This window comes from Salvelinus fontinalis, chromosome 5 (assembly GCF_029448725.1).
Source record: "Salvelinus fontinalis isolate EN_2023a chromosome 5, ASM2944872v1, whole genome shotgun sequence".
NCBI lineage: Eukaryota > Metazoa > Chordata > Actinopteri > Salmoniformes > Salmonidae > Salvelinus > Salvelinus fontinalis.
Genome location: NC_074669.1, coordinates 34,377,704 through 34,395,186, shown reverse-complemented (window position 1 = coordinate 34,395,186; position 17,483 = coordinate 34,377,704). Strand labels below are relative to the sequence as shown.

Genomic DNA, 17,483 nt, shown 5'->3' with positions numbered 1-17,483 from the left:
GAAGCTAATCTTTCTTTGTTCCCTTTCAGTCGGTCAATTCAGTACAACACAAACTATGGGGGGAGTTCACGCGCTACCGCCCTCTGCTCAAGAGCATTAGAACACGTGCCTCTCCAGAAGCCCTGCCTTCCACATGATAAACCTGAGGCACGGATTCACTCCTTCTGCTCTTCACCTCGAGCTGAGCAGAACAATTCAGGCATTTCCTAAAAATAATCCAAATGTTTCAGGCTAAACTGTCCCACTTAAGGAGGGGATGCACACACGTTGTCTGTTAAAGTTTGGTAACTAGTTTTGTGAAGTTCCCTACCAATTCTTCTGCCCGTTTAGCCTGGCTAACTGAGTAAGATTGCAAACACAACCAAAATGACCAAGACTAACAAGACAGGTGTGGGTTTAAGACCATGCACAAATAAATAAAAAGATACTCACGTTAAAAATAAATAAAAATAACTCCCTCCAAAGATAATCTTATGGCTACTTCTCATAAATGCCCGTACCTCAGCTGGGTCTGAGTTACAGAACCCGGGGATGAATTGGGGCTTGTCCTGTCTGTCTGAAGCATGTGAAAGCAGCCCTAGCTCAACCCATTTGCTGTGCGCTCTGTCGCCGGCTAAGGTAGGCAACTTGAAGGGATAGGTCGGCCGGGTCGGTGTGCACTCCAAACCTCTCTTCCCAGACTTGGCCAATGATCTGGTCTAATGTGGACGGGATCAGGCTAGCTCAACAGCGCTGCATAGCATGCCAGTCAGGTTAGCGAGCTATCTAGCGTACTGCCACTGGCGATTCCTGTCTCAGATGGTGGAATTGTTTGTGTAGCTCTCTCGTTTAGCATATGCGGCGTTCAGTCCCTTGGTTATTCTAAACGGACCGTGCTGTGGTCAGAGAGATTCTCGAGACCGAAAGAAGATGCCACGCAGTGTTCTTTGGTTAGCTCTGTGCTGGCAGCGGGCTTGGCTAGCACTAGCCCATGGGGATAATGGCAGGTAGCTAGCTACAGGCTCAGCAAAACTAAATTCAGGTGTATACTAAACGATTATGGCTCAAATTTAGCTGTCCCAGACAAGTTTTTGAGATTGGAGACAAAATCCCCAAGTACTTGCCTTCTTGAGGTACCTGGCCATCACTGACGCTCGTTAAATATGAGCAGGTCAGAGATGTAATCTGAGGGCTACGGATGCCGTCTTTGAGTCGTCCCAGAAATCCGGATATTTTCAAACATGTTTTTCCAACAACATGTGCAGTGTCTTCTATTGTGAGATGTGCAACGACACGTTTTGAGAACGTGATCAGCAATAGCCAATGACAGTTTGCCACAGAAGAAGCCAGTGAGATTATGATGTTGTATCGCATCACCCTGAATGTGTAGACTTGAGTAGGGGTGATGACTACTGCTAGTATGCATTTGTACTTGCCAAAGTGTGAAATCGTTACAGCTCTGAAGTTCGCGAGCAAAGTTTTTCAATTCAAAAATGTATTGGCTGAACATTTCAACTCTGTATGGCAAGCATGAAAGTCTGACTGAAATACGTTTTGAGGCTGTTTTGAACCACAGCTTGTTGTAGCTATGTTGACAATCTAATCACATCATCACATCATTACTTTCACGAGACAGCGTGCTAACGAGAATCCTCACAACGGTGTGGCCCCCCCACTGTGCCAAGTCATTTGCACTAGTACTTTGACAAGACAAACAACTAGGCTACAGAAAAGACGGTTGTTTAATGTGAGAGGCTTAGCGATGTTTCGATTTTTAAATAGTTGTAGTGTACGCCTGGCATAAGAAGCCGTACGGCTGACGTCGGCTATCATATGTGACCGACCGCCTCGATCTTAGGTAGCAAAATTTGAAATTGTGTTTTTTTTTACATTGGATAAAAGTAGAGACTCAGAGCTAGAAAATGGTATATCATACACTGCAGTTGAGGAACAATGGGAAAGGAATTCTGCTTTGAAAGTTGATAAACTTGTAACCACACTTTTGAGAAAATTCGCCCTTGAATGTTTTGGTAAACCTACTGGAGAACTCCGCTTTTTCTACACCCATTCTACATCGTTCACACCCTCTTAAGCCTTAGCCCCACCCATCTCTTTAAGGATTCACATGTAAGGCCATGTGGTAAACACATGCTATATCAAATAAAATCTAAGTTTATTTGTCACATGCACAGGATACAGAAGGTGTAAACGGTACAGTGATAGTACTTGCATACTTGCATAGTAATAATATCAAAAACAGAAAGTGTCCAGATAAAAATATTTTATAAATATTTTATCATTATTTAGATGACGCTTACTCGACACACTTGTCTAAATTGATCGGTCATGTGAAGGAAATGCTATAACCACGCCTCACCCACATCTAGCTAATTGGATGGGTCACAATTGTCTAGACATGTGAACATTTTCATGAAATACAATCGATGGCTATTATCACCCCCAGAGACACCTGCTAATTTGATGGGTCATGAAATAATCCGGCCAAAGTGGAGTCTTTTGTTTAGACATGTAGCTAGCTAGCTAAACAATGAACCGGCATAACCCCAACTCATGTTACTACCAATACAAACATTGTCATAGATGTAGTATGAATCTGCAGATAGCTAAAGCTAACAAACTAGGTTCAATGTTAACTAGCTAACATTAGGCTATAACAAGCAATGCAAATGGGTTTCTGATTCAAATATAAGTACTACACAGATCATACACATAATGCTAGCTAACTAACAGTATGCTTTAACTTGCAATAAAAATGAATATCTGACTAAATTAGAAACTTATATCTGGAAAATGTAGCTAGACTCTTACCTGTATACATGAATGAACGCTTCACGGCAGACTGGAACCTTTTAACTACGTTTTTCTGTAGCTACATCTTGTTTGGCCAGCGTTGTCAAGTCACGCCAGTTCACACTGACAATGGCGTGTGCAGAAAGTAGCTCATCACATATTCCTACTGATCTGTTAATAGTGCCTGCTAAATTCAGGGCATCAATGTTGTTAAGAAAAGTAGCGAAACCTTTGTAGTTCTCGATGGCTAACGTTATATCTTTCAAAAACGGTGTGGGAGAAAGGACTGTCAACACATACTGAACAGCTCATGTTATAGACATAAGTGTGCTACATGGCAGACAAATCCAAACTCATCCCCTGGCATGTCCAGCCCATACATTATCTCAACCAATCATGGCTAGTGGGAAGGTTCCTTACTTTTCCCCTGGCTAAACCAACTAGGCTCAAAATTTAACAATTTTATTTGTATTTATGGATGGAATACAAGTTTGTGAAGATAAACGAAAGTTCATATTTTCCAGAATGGCATATTTGCCCCCAAAATACGCTTTTTGATAAAAAAATAAATATTTACGTTCAAATGCTGCTCCTGTGAGGCACTGAGGTACGACAGACACCTAGTTTCCTGAAATGAGTCACATATGGTACTGTGATAACAATCAAACATTGCTGGAGCTCCTGTGCCTATAAAAGGGCCTGGCTGCAGGCGGGCTATACGGTATCATGCGCTCTATTTCCACAAGGGGGCACCCTTCCCCATAGTTGGCTTATTACTGGGATTCATTGCTGAATCCTCCCTCTAGCTCACTGGTCCCTATGAGGTGCTTAGTGATACAGTTTATGGACTCGGTAGGCAGTTGTCAATCATGCTGCTATCCCACACACGGTCTCTGTGGTTCATACTGTATGAACTCCAAGATAAGCTGTCTGTCTCCTGCTCAATACGTTTTGTTCCTGGTAATTGGATTCGATTACGAATCACCCTGTCTGTTATCACAGATGGGGTCCGTTTTTTCAGGGCGATCTGTCCCTTTTCCAGCCGTGTTGCAAGGTGCGGTGTCACTGGTACCTATGACTGCTGGGCCTGATAACTTCCATGATAAACTTTTTTTCATTGGTCTAGTTTTTGTGTGTGCACCTAGCTTGGTGAGAGGGGAGATGGCACACGCTGGGGTCTCCCCTTCAAATCAAATCCAATTTTATTTGTCACATGCGCCGAATACAACCTGTGGAGACCTTACAGTGAAATTCTTACTTACAAGCCCTTAACCAACAATGCAGTTTTAAGAAAAATAAGTGTTAAGTAAAAAATAGCTAAGTAAATATAAAAGTAACAAATAATTAAACAGCGGCAGTAAAATAACAATAGTGAGGCTATATACAGGGGGAACCGGTACAGAGTCAATGTGCGGGGGCACTAGTTAGTCGAGGTAATTGAGGTAATATGTACATGTTGGTAGAGTTAAAGTGACTATGCATAGACAATAAACAGAGAGTAGCAGCAGTGTAAAAGAGGGGTCTGGGTAGCCCTTTGATTAGCTGTTCAGGGGCCTTATGGCTTGGTCTAGAAGTTGTTAAGAAGCCTTTTGGACCTAAACTTGGCACTCCGGTACGGCTTGCCGTGCGGTAGCAGAGAGAACAGTCTATGACTAGGGTGGCTGGAGTCTTAACAATTTTTAGGGCCTTTCTCTGACACCGCCTGGTATAGAGGTCCTGGATGGCAGGAAGCTTGGCTGGGCGGTACACACTGGGCTGTACACATTACTCTCTCTAGTGCCTTGCGGTCGGAGGCAGAGCAGTTGCCATACCAGGCAGTGATGCAACCAGTCAGGATGCTCTCGATATGACCTTTTGAGGATCTGAGGATCCATGACAAATCTTTTCAGTCTCCTGAGTGGGAGTAGGCTTTGTCGTGCCCTCTTCATGTGGACACCAAGGAACTTGAAGCTCTTAACCTGCTCCACTACAGCTGGTGAGATAAGAATGGGGGCGTGTTTGGTCCTCCTTTTCCTGTAGTCCACAATCCTCTCCTTTGTCTTGAACACGTTGAGGGAGAGGTTGTTGTCCTGGCACCACACGGCCAGGTCTCTGACCTCCTCCCTATAGGCTGTCTCATCATTATCGGCGATCAGGCCATTGTCATCTGCAAACTTGATGATAGTGTTGGAGTCGTGCCTGGCCATGCGTGAACAGGGAGTACAGGAGGGGACTGAGCACACACCCCTGATGGGCACCTGTGTGGCGGATGTGTTGTTACCTACCCTTACCACCTGGGGTCGGCCCGTCAGGAAGTCCAGGATCCAGTTGCAGAGGGAGGTGTTTAGTCCCAGGGTCTTTAGCTTGCCTTCCTCCCCAGATGTTCGCTGTGACAACAGTACCCCCAAGTGGCACAACCGATTGGGTATGAAGCCCCCGAATCCGGATTGGACCAGGGTTCAGGCAAACATTGGCACTTAAAAATATGGTTTATACCCAAAGTTCCAAAGTGATTCATGGGTTTCAAGAGTTGTGTCCTCCAAATGTCAGCTGAATAAAGAGTCACTGAAAATTGTGGAAATTGAAAAATTCTCCCAGTACACAAGGTGATGTTCCACCCCTTCAGATGGCACTATTTCGGGAGACTCTCTGTCTGTGTCAACCAATTGCCCTGGATTATGCGAGCAGTGAAGTCGGGGTACAGGCTACAATTTGTTGTGCGTCCCTGTGCAGTGTCTGGGGCTCAGGATATTGGACTACCTGGATAATTGGCTGGTGGTAGCCAGGGAGCGGGTGGGGTTACATGCATCCATGCTGGTTTCCCATGTTCAGTCTCTGGGTTTCATAGTGTATCAAGAAGAGCTATTTGGCTCCATCTCAGTGCATTCCGTCTCTAGGTCTTGAGTTAGACACAGTCGAGAATCGTGGGTTCTTGTCCCTCTATTGGGAGGCTGGTTTTCGTGCTGCTCGGCCCAATTTTGTCTATGTCATTTTTGCCAGTGCCTGTGCCTATTAGGGATGATGGTTTCTATAATAGCAATAGTTGCCCCCTGGCTGTTGCTGATGCAACCTTTCCAGCGGTAGTTAACTTCATATGGCTGCAATCCCGGTAACAGGATCGATATGACAACAGCCAGTAAAAGTGCAGGGCGCCAAATTCAAACAACAGAAATCTCATAATTAAAATTCCTCAAACATACATGTGTCTTATACCATTTTAAAGGTAATCTTGTTGTTAATCCCACCAAAGTGTCCGATTTCAAATAGGCTTTTCAGCAAAAGCACCACAAATGATTATGTTAGGTCACCACCAACTCAAAGAAAAATTCAGCCATTTTTCCAGCCAAAGAGAGGAGCCACAAATAGCACAAATAGAGATAAAATTAATCACTAACCTTTGATGATCTTCATCAGATGACACTCATAGGACTTTATGTTACACAATACATGCATGTTTTGTTTGATAAAGTTTATATTTATATAAAAAAAATTGAGTTTACATTGGTGCGTTACATTCACTAGTTCCAAAAACATCAAGTGATTTTGCATAGCCACATCGTTTCAACAGAAATACTCATCATAAATGTAGATGATAATACAAGTTATACACATGGAATTATAGATATACCTCTCCTTAATGCAACCGCTGTGTCAGATTTCAAAAAAACTTTACGGAAAAAGCAAACCATGCAATAGAACAATAGCCAAATTAGCCGCCATGTTGGAGTTATCAGAAACCAGAAAATACATGATAAATGTTTCCTTACCTTTGATGAACTTCATCAGAATGCAGTCCTAGGAATCCCAGGTCCACAATAAATGCTTGATTTGTTCGATAATGTCCGTTATTTATGTCCAATTAGCTACTTTGGTTAGCGCGTTTGGTAAAAGTCACAAAGCATGCGCGTCCACTATAACGTGACGAAATGTCCAAAAGTTCCGTAACAGTCAGTAGAAACATGTCAAACGATGTACTGAATCAATCTTTAGAATGTTGTTAACATACATCTTGAATAACGTTCCAACCGGAGAATTACATTGACTTCAGTTGAGCGATGGAACGGAGCTGCCTCTCACGTGAACGTGCGTGTTCAATGTGTGGACTCGGTAGGCAGTTGCGAGCTTGGTTGAAAATCTAGCAGCCTCAGAAAAAATCCAAACAGGAAGTGGAACTTCTCAGGTTTTTGCCTGCCATATGAGTTCTGTTATACTCACAGACATAATTCAAACAGTTTTAGAAACTTCAGAGTGTTTTCTATCCAATACTAATAATAATATGCATATATTAGCAACTATGACTGAGGAGCAGGCCGTTTACTCTGGGCACCTCTGTGCACCTTTCATCCAAGCTACTCAATACTTCCCCTGCAGCCATAAGAAGTTAATAGACACTCGCTTGGATGCACCGTGCCAACTAAACCGGTCACTCCGGGTGTCCCCATCATGTCTACAGCTCTGGCCCGGTGGAGGGACCCGCTCTGTTGTTGCTGGGGACCCCCATGGGTCGAGTTATATCCCGCAGGGTGATCACGACAGACGCATCCCCCCAAGGGTGGAGTGCGCTGTGCAAGGGCAGCTCAATTCGGGAGTTGCGGACAGTGTCGCAGAGCGGGTTGCACATCAATTAGCTGGGGCTTTTGACGGTGTACATAGTGCTCAGGCGCTTTTTCCCATTCTTGCCAGGCCAACATGAGGACCGACAGTGGTGGCATACATCAACAGACAGGGAGGGGTGCGGTCTCGGTTCCTATTGTCCAGTGTGGACTTTCCCTCACTCCCTAGGCGCCTCAGGTACAGGTACAGATATCCGGGGGGTGGTCTCTTGTTTTATCTCTTGGATGTCACTGCCGCCATTGTAGCCCACAGTGTGAATACGGCTGTGGCAGGATAGGATAATTAGGCAGTGCACAGATTGCACAATACCCGGGTACTGCAGGTCTGCCGTGGGCAATTTCAATTGGCGTCCGCTGGAATTGGCTTGGAGCATGATTTCATGTCTCCATAGCTGTGTTGTACCGAGTTGACCGACTCAAAGGGATTGTACAGTTATGACTAACTACTGTTCCCTGAAGGAGGGAAACAAGGTACAACACTTGTTCAGCCCCACGCCGCCCAGTTCTGGGCTCGGTGAAGAGCGGTTCTGAATTGAAGGAATTCATCTGTGCCTCGAGTTTATCACCTGTGGAAGGCGGGGCTTCCGTTGAGGCACAGTGTTCATTGGCCTTGTCAGGCCAAGTGCTCGAACTCCCCCCTAACACTCGAACCTCCCATAGCTGTGTTGTACTTTGTTTCCCTCCTTCAGGGAACAGTAGGTATAGTTCTAACTGTAAGTTTTGTATAGCAGTTAGCAGCTTGCTAATCCGGTAGTATTTGAGGACAAGCAATATGCCTTTTAGGTTCTGTTGTGAGTTGTAAAAGCCTGATGTCAGAAACAGAGCAGAGGATACGAATAATCGTTTTTCCCCTGAAGCACGGGATCACACAGGAAAATGAAGAAAAGGCCAGGATGTTCCTTTCAGTTGAGAACAGAACTTCTTTTCCAGTATTAGGCCTTGAAAACTCTGTTGTGATAGCCGGTGAAGGAAAATATGTATGCCTTATTGTCATACAACTCCTTCGTTCCATGGATTCAGACGCCAAGGTTATATTTAGCATTGCCACATAGTACAGATAGAATATCAAAACAAATGGCTGTAAAAACTAATGTGTGGCTGTTTTCTGCATCATTTTCAGGGTCGTCCGGGAGTTATGGGGCCTGAGGGGATGCCTGGAATGGCAGGATACACAGTGAGTTACTCCTGTCCGGCTATAATAACAACATACACACACTTCTCTTTCTCTCAGTCTTTCTCTTTCTCTCCATCACTCCCTCTGTCTGTCTGTCTCTCTCGATCTTTCTTTCTCTCCTTCAGTCAATGTCGCTCTCGGTCTCATGCACTCACTTACACACACACACACACACACACACACACTAACAACAACACAGGTGTGAATCTAAGTCCTGTTCTGGTGACATGTCACTCACACCAAATCATGACTCCAGAGTATCCTTTTTGTCTATCTTCACCTCAGAGCAGTGCTTGACTTGGACAGGAGCTCACCAGAGCTGAGTACCGGCACCTCAAAATGTTCTACTGCTTGAGCTCGTGTTCCTCATAGAATATTAGATCATAAGTATTGTGGAGCTCCTGCACCTAAATATTAACAGTACCGGCACCCAATATGAGTACTGGCACTTATTTCAGTCCAAGTCAAGCACTGCCTCAGAGAGATTCACCCCAAAGGATCTGAGAGGATCTGACATAGCCCTGGCTCTACTTTGTTCTGTTCCTACACATCCAACTGAACACAACTCACCCTCAGGTCATCTCTAAGTCTCTTTAAGCCCATTCCAGAGTTCCTTAAAGAGGTGGCATCCATTGCCAACTCCCCTGGCTGTCTCTCTCTGTGTATTTTTGCATTGGCTTTGAACCTTCACTCTTGAAGTGAAATAATGTGTGGATTGGAACCATCTTTTCCTCTGACAAGCAAGGTGTGGCCGTGGCCGCTGCCTCGCCTTCTGGCTTCTCTCTAGTCCAACACAAGACAACAGAACACCTGGTGTCGAATCACTACCAAGCTTGCACACACACACCCATACACCAACAGCGCTCTGCAGCCAAATACAACTAGACAACAGAACACCTGTGTCGTATCAATACCAAAACAAACAAAATGTCAAGCCAGAACAGAGAAGAAAGCCCGACTGGAAATGGTAAAGCCAAACCGCAAACTCTTAAAACCAAATTCTTTGGCGCCTCAACAGCCAGCCAGTCGTCATTCTGTTTTTTTAGTCAAACACAACTAGACAACAGAATGTATCAGTAACACCACAGCAAAAACACACCTAGCCAATCAGGAACCAAGAAGAAAGGTGAATTGGATATAGTCATCCTCAAACCCTTATACCCAAATCCTCTGGCAACTCCGGAGGACGCCAGGTCATTGCCAGTCTAATTCCGTTTTTTAGTTAGATAACGATGTAGGGCACCACAAGTTCACGTTGTATCTATTTAGTTAGTTTGTATTGTACACTCACTCTTAGCTTGCTCACACACCCCAACCAAGTTTTTGAGTGATTTCTGAGGGCCTGCCAAATAAGTAATTATACCAGGGAAATATCTCTCCTTTGCTGTCCTTAGTGTGTTTATTATAAGGCATCATGATTAACACTGTTAACACATGTTGACAATCTACGCCATGTCAAGTTCTGTGTTATTGTACTGTCTACAGTGAGTTGCAGTATATGACTTGTCAGGTGAATAATCATGGGTTTGGTTATTCTTAGGGCCACGCCGGTAAGCCAGGATCCATTGGACCTCCTGGGCCCAAAGGTGAAAAGGTAACCTGAGTATTTACATGTTTTTTTGTCCTCCTTCTGCACACACTATTATATTTTTAGCCTTTTGAAAATATACGCCATGTACAGTGCCTTCAGAAAGTATTCATACCCTTTGACTTTAAATTTAAATGGATTAAATCATTTTTTTTCTCTCACCCATCTACACACAGAAATATCTCATTTACATTAGTATTCACACTCAATACTTTGCAGAAGCACCTTTGGCAGCGATTGAAGCTGTGAGTCTTTCTGGGCAAGTCTCTAAGAGCTTTCCACACCTGGATTGTGCAACGTTTTCCCATTATTCTTTTCAAAATTCTTCAAGCTCTGTCAAATTGGTTTTCAGGGCTTGCCATATATTTTCATATAGAATTAAGTCAAAACTAGTGGTGGTTGGTGCCGTTGAAGATGAGGGAGGATGATAGATTTTTTTTATGAGCATGGCCTTATTTCTATTATAGCATATATATATATATATATTATTTATTTATTTGTTTTTGCCGTTATTTATACAGGTTTGTCTCATTAAGATAAAATCGATTTTTCAAGAGAGACCTGGTCCAACAGCAGCAGGGGGAACAAAGTTTCAGACAAAACAACTTACATACACTAACACAACATTGAACAAAACTATAGACACATACAGTACAAAAATTACATATTACGTAAAGAAAAGAAAAAAAAGCTGACCAAAAAGACAATTACACTCTTCTATGATATTTACATCGATCAAGTGTGTAAACCACCAACGTGACTAATGTTCAGGAGAGAATTCCAGGACCACGGAGCTGAGTAACTATAATGATTTCTACCATAACCTGTTCTAATTCTTGGTAATGTTAAAAGCAAATGAGAATGGAACCGTAATTGATATTTATTTACTGATCTGATTTAAAAAAGAACCGAGATAAAGTGGCATTTTACCCAATATGGCCTTATAAATCTGTGTATACCAGCATTTAAGCCTACACAAGGTCAATGACGCCCAGCCAACTGCGCTGTAGAGATCACAATGATGTGTTAGACATTTTTGATTGGTAATGAACCTGAGGGCCACATGATATACTGAATCAAGTTCTCTCAGGGTAGTGGTTGATGTCACGCCCTGACCTTAGAGAGCCTTTTTTATGTCTCTATTTGGTTTGGTCAGGGTGTGATATGGGGTGGGCATTCTATGTTTTGTTTTCTATGTTTCTTTATTTCTATGTTTTGGCCGGGTATGGTTCTCAATCAGGGACAGCTGTCTATCGTTGTCTCTGATTGGGAATCATACTTAGGTAGCCCTTTTTCCCTCCTTTCAGGGTAGGTAGTTGACTTTTGTTAGTGGCACTTATGCCCTGTAAGCATCATGGTTGTTCTTTTGTTTATTTTTATTTTTTTATTTTTTTTTATTTTACCCCCTTTTCGCCCCAATTTCGTGGTATCCAATTGTTAGTAATTAAGTTCTTTAATTTCTTGTTTTGTTGGCGACATTCTAATAAAAGGAAAATGTACGCTCACAACGCTGCAATTTGGTCCACTTCTTTTGACGGCCGTGACAGTTGAGCCCTGCATATACAGCTCTGGAAAAAATTAAGAGACCACTACAAAATTATCGATTTCTCTGGTTGAGCTATTTATAGGTATGTTTTTCGGTAAAATATTTTGTTTTGTTTTATTTGAATAACTACTGACAGCATTTCTCCCAAATTCCAAATACAAATATTGTCATTTAGAGCATTTATTTGCAGAAAAAGACAACTGGAGGACCACCAAATCAAGACCCTGTCATGGCCAGCCCATGAGGAAGATGGAAGATGGATGGTCACAAGCCATCAAACAAAGCTGAGCTGCTTGAATTTTTGCGCCAGGAGTGGCATAAAGTCACCCAACATCAATGTGAAAGACTGGTGGAGAGCATGCCAAGGCGCATGAAAGCTGTGACTGAAAATCAGGGTTATTCCAACAAATATTGATTTCTGAACTCTTCCTATGTTAAAACATTAGTATTGTGTTGTTTAAAAATGAAAATGAACTTATTTTCTTTGCATTATTCGAGGTCTGACAACACTGCATATTTTTTGTCATTTTCTGACAATATTTTAATTTGGAATTTGGAAGAAATGTTGTCAGTAGTTTATAGAACAAAGCAAAAATGTTAATTTTACCCAAACACATACCTATAAATAGTAAAACCAGAGAAACTGATAATTTTGCAGTGGTCTCTTAAAATTTTCCAAAGCTGTATATAACATCACTAAAATCTAAAGCCGGCAGTAATATACATCATACCAGCTCCTTCCTGGCCTCCAGAGAAAAACAAGCCTTATGCCGGTAATTAAAACCTATTTTCAGCTTGAGCTTCTAAATTCTCTACATGAACAGTGAAGCTCAGCTTGTCATCCACCCACACTCCCAAATATTTGTACACTTTGACCTGATCTGATTAGTTACATAGTATGTCCATCCATTAGTTACATGCCTGGCATTAGAAAATACCATGCACTTTGTTTTACCCGAATTCAGAACCAGCTTCAAATAATACAGATTCTGTTGTATGGTGTTAAATGCTCTTTGGGCATTTTCAAATGCCAAAGATAAACTACTATCACTTGAATAAAGAACAGTGTCATCTGCATAAAATGAACATCTGTTGTTTTAATATGGTCCCAAATGTTGATGATATACAAAATGAACAACAGTGGGCCCAAAATAGAATCTTGCGGAACACCTGAGCACAACTCTATGAACTCAGATTTACAACCATCCGCCATTACACATTTCGTACTATTCGATAGTTAGTTTATAAACCAATCTAGAGCATGACCAGTAATTCAATAACATTTTAACCTTTGCACTAACACAGCATGGTCCACGGTGTCAAATGCCTTTTGACAAATCAATAAAGACAGACACACAATGTAACTTCTTGTCAAGAACACAATGGATGTCATTTAAAACCTTCAATGATGCTGAAACAGTGCTGTGGCCAGACCTTAAACCTGATTGCATTCCATTTAAGATGTTGTTTTCTTGGAGGTAGGCCTTCAGCTGCCTACCAACTAAGGATTCCAGTACCTTAGACAGTACAGACAATTTTGATATGGGTCGATAGTTGTCAAGTAGCGAAGGATCTCCACCTTTCAGGAGAAGCGGTACAAAAGAAGATTTCCATAACTTTGGGATTTCCTTAATGTCAAGCGTGAGGTTAAAAATATGTGTTAAGGGGGAGCAATGATTTCTTCACCTAGGTGTAGGAGGCGGGGGTCAAGATCATCAGGGCCAGGGGATTTCTTTCTATCTATTTATTTCAGGGCTTTACGCACTTCTGAAACAGAGAAGGATGAGAAGGAGAACTCTGGTGAAGGAGTGCACAGGGGTGTCAGGTAAATTCACAGGGGGCTCATTTAGACCTTTAACCTTTTCAAATAAACCGTGTGCATCTAGAAAATGCTAATTTAAGGCTTTCAGAATAGAGGTTCTCTCATTTACAATCTGTGTGTCTACCAACAATTGTTTGGGAAGCTGTGTATCTTTTTTGCACTAAAAACCTTTCACTACTTGCCAAAATTGGGAGGGATGATTTAAATTATATGAAGTAGATTTAAGGTAGTGGTCTGCTTTCAGCTTTTAGGTTATAGCCACACCCAGATCTCGAAGACTTTTAAAAGCCATCCAATCATCCGCCGAACCAGACCCTATTGCTTTAGCCCCCATGGCATTTTGTTCCCTTATGATTTTAGTATATTCATCAGTAAACCAAGGGTTCTCTCTGCCCTTAATCCTGAATTGTGCATGCCTATTGCATACATCCTGGAATGCTTTGTAGAAGTAAGAAAAGGCTAATTCGACATCAGGGATTCATTCAATTCTATTCCATTCAATGCTAAATACTGTAAAAAACCTTGAATATCCTACTGCTTCTAGTTTCTTTTCGTAATGACACGTGGAGATCACTTAGGAATTTTACCATCTCTCACACAGGCAATAGCACAGTGATAACGTATGTAATTTGTCAAAAATACCAGAAGCATTAAAATTATGAGGAGTATTGGTTAAAATCAAATCAATCAAAGAGGATTTCAGACGATACTTTACATTCAACCTACTTACACTGTTGACAATCTGAGTGAGATTATAGGTACTGCATAGAATTTTGAGTTGATACGAGCTAGATGTTAACCAATCCTGATTCAGATCACCCATCAAGACAAACTCAGAGTTGACATGCTGTGATAACAAGTCGAAAATACAATCCAATACAACCCTTGCGGACTACTTAATTCGGCAGGGGTAAGAATTTCAGGACCTGGTTTAGATTGCACATTTCCAGACTGTAGAAGCAGCAAGATAATAGCAAGTCTAGATCGGGGGTTACAACATTTGGGTTTACAGACAACACTTGAACAACAATCCACAGTCACCAGAGTCTTTAACACCACATATTTCAGGAGATGTGTAAAGTCCAGAGAAATGGTTAAGTAGCAAGTGAACAGTCCTGACATGTAAGCGCAAGAGTCCAATTTCTCACATGTTGTTTGGGAGAAATGTGCAGAGTTCTCGCATGCATTTACAGAGCAAGAGTGTGGTTTCTCCCAAGGCACGAGGGAGAAACAGTCATATATTCCCTCATTCACAGAGCAACGGGCTCTAAAAGTTTTGCCAACATTGTAAAAGCCAAGGGTAGACAACAGCAAAATGAGCAACAGCAGCATGTTTGTTTATTGCCCTATCAATTAACATGAGAGAGAAAACACAGCGCTAAGCACGTACAAAGATAACAGAACACTGGGCGAGCAAAGCTCCGGGGAGAGAGAGAGAGAGTGGCGGGGGCCCCTGTACCCGATTGGGAGAGACAGACCAGGGCAGTGGGGGAGAAGTGCAGCAGGTAACAGGAGGAGGCCGAAGAGAGGCCCTCAACCAGGCAGACATGAGGCAGACATCCAGGGCGACAATAGATGATAAAATAACTGTTGGTCGAAAACAAAGCCATGACGGCGATACAATCGCTAAAATCCAGACCCGAATGGATGGTCATGTAAAAGCAGGGAGTGGAATGTTTGGTGGAGCCTCTTCCAAGTAAAGCTAATGTGAGGCAACTCTACGAAAAGCACACATATTAGATGACTGTCATTCATATTCCAATGTAACATCAATGTAACATCAATAGGTTTATACTCACATTTTCCTTGTACCCATCATGAGGTTACTACAACCTAGGCTATGAATGAAAATGTTAAACGTATAGAATTTTGAGTAATCATGGTGACACATTTAATACAGCTGCACACTCTTGCCTGCATCTAGCTGATTTAGGGAGTAATCATTAGTTCAACAGTTGCCAATGTTAATTTCTATTGGACAAATTCAGGTATTTTTATCCCAGTTTCATTTATTTTGCTTCTGTTTAAGATTTTTTTTGAACAGAATAGGTGGAATGAATACACCCCTGATCACACGCAAACACAGTTCACTTTCATAGCAGCCATATAAAAACAGCATGATCACTTTGCTCGTTGTATATATAATTCCTTCGAGCAAATATCTACGTGCTCTCCTCCTCTCAACTTTTCTCTTCACTTGTGGATTTCAGTGCACAACACATCAGCTGTCTGTGACCAGGCGAAAAAAACTTTACAAGCAAAACCTTCATATCATGCATGCTATAACGACTACACACAGACAGCTATAACCGCTACACACAGCCTGTATTACATTTTTAAAAATCCTCAGCAATCTAAACAACATACCCCATAATGACAAATGTAATGCAAATTTAAAAAAAATAAAACCTTAATTACGTAACTATTCAGACCTTTTTCCATGAGACTCGAAATTGAGCTCAGGAGCATCATGTTTCTATTGATTCCCCTTGAGATGTTTCTACAACTTGATTGGAGTCCACCTATGGTCAATTCAATTGATTGGACATGATTTGGAAAGGCACACACCTGTCTACATAAGGTCCCACAATTGACAGTGCATGTCAGAACAAAAACCAAGCCACTAGGTCAAAAGAATTGTCCATAGAGCTCTGATACAGGATTGTGTCGAGGCACAGATCTGGGGAAGGGTAACAAAAAAATTATCTCACATTGAAGGTCCCCAAGAACACAGTGGCCTCCATCATTCTTAAATGAAAGAGGTTTGCAACCACCAAGACTCTTCCTGCTGGCCGACCAGCCAAACTGAGCAATATTGGGAGAAGGGCCTTGGTCAGGGAGGTGATCAAGAACCCAGAGTTCCTCTGTGGAGATGGGAGATCCTTCCAGAAGGACAACTATCTCTGCAGCACTCCACCAATCAGGCCTTTATGGTAGAGTGGCCAGACGGAAGCCACTTCTCAGTAAAAGGCACATAACAGCCCACTTGGAGTTTGACAAAAGGCACCTAAAGACTCTCAGACCATGAAACCAAGATTGAACTCTTTGGCCTGAAGGCCAAGCGTCTTGTCTGGAGGAAACCTGGCACCATCCCTACGGTGAAGCATGGTGGTGGCAGCATCATGCTGTGGGGATGTTTTTCAACGGCAGGGACTGGGAGACAGGTCAGAATTGAGGCAAAGATGAACGGAGCAAAGTACAGAGAGATCCTTGATGAAAACCTGCTCCAGAGCGCTCAGGACCTCATACTGGGGCGAAGGTTCACCTTCCAACAGGACAACAACCCTAAGCACACAGCCAAGACAACGCAGGAGTAGCTTCGGGACAAGTCTCTGAATGTACTTGAATGGCCCAGCCATTTTTTATTAATTAGCAAACATTTCTAAACCTGTTTTTGCTTTGTCATTATGGGGTATTGTGTGGGGCTCCCGAGTGGCGCAGCGGTCTAAGGCATTGCATCTCAGTCCTTGGTTCGAATCCAGGCTGTATCACATCCAGCCGTGATTGTGTATCCCATAGGGCAGCACACAATTAGCCCAGCATCGCCGGGGTCGGCCGTCATTGTAAATAAGAATTGTTCTTACTGACTTGCCTAATTAAATAAATGTTAAATAAAAAAAAGATTGATGAGGGAAAAAACTATTTAATCAATTTTAGAATAAGGCTGGAACGTAACAAAATGTGGAGAAAGTCAAGGGGTCTGAATTCTTTCCGAAGGCACTGTATTTAGTATAGTTTTATCTAAAAAGGATAACCTTTTTTTGTTTTACTTTTTTAATTTTAATGAAATTCACTGAGGACAATGGTCCTCTCCTTCCTCCTCTGAGGATCCTCCACTGGTCAAAACTGTAACTCAGCCATTCAGAAATTCACTGTCTTCTTGGTAAGCAACTCCGGTGTAGATTTGGCCTTATGTTTTAGGTTATTGTTCTGCTGAAAGGTGAATTAATCTCCATAGCAGTGGGAAGTAA

At 42.3% G+C, this 17,483-nt stretch overlaps 1 protein-coding gene across 1 annotated transcript in view; it reads left to right on the top strand.

Moving 5' to 3' along the window:
* LOC129855511 (collagen alpha-1(XXIV) chain-like) overlaps positions 1-17,483 on the top strand; it is a 245,152-nt gene that overhangs the window by 197,630 nt on the left and 30,039 nt on the right. Inside the window, exons 40-41 of the mRNA XM_055923240.1 lie at positions 8,503-8,556; positions 10,097-10,150. Coding sequence (XP_055779215.1) covers positions 8,503-8,556; positions 10,097-10,150 — 108 coding nt within the window. The remainder of the gene's footprint in view (positions 1-8,502; positions 8,557-10,096; positions 10,151-17,483) is intronic.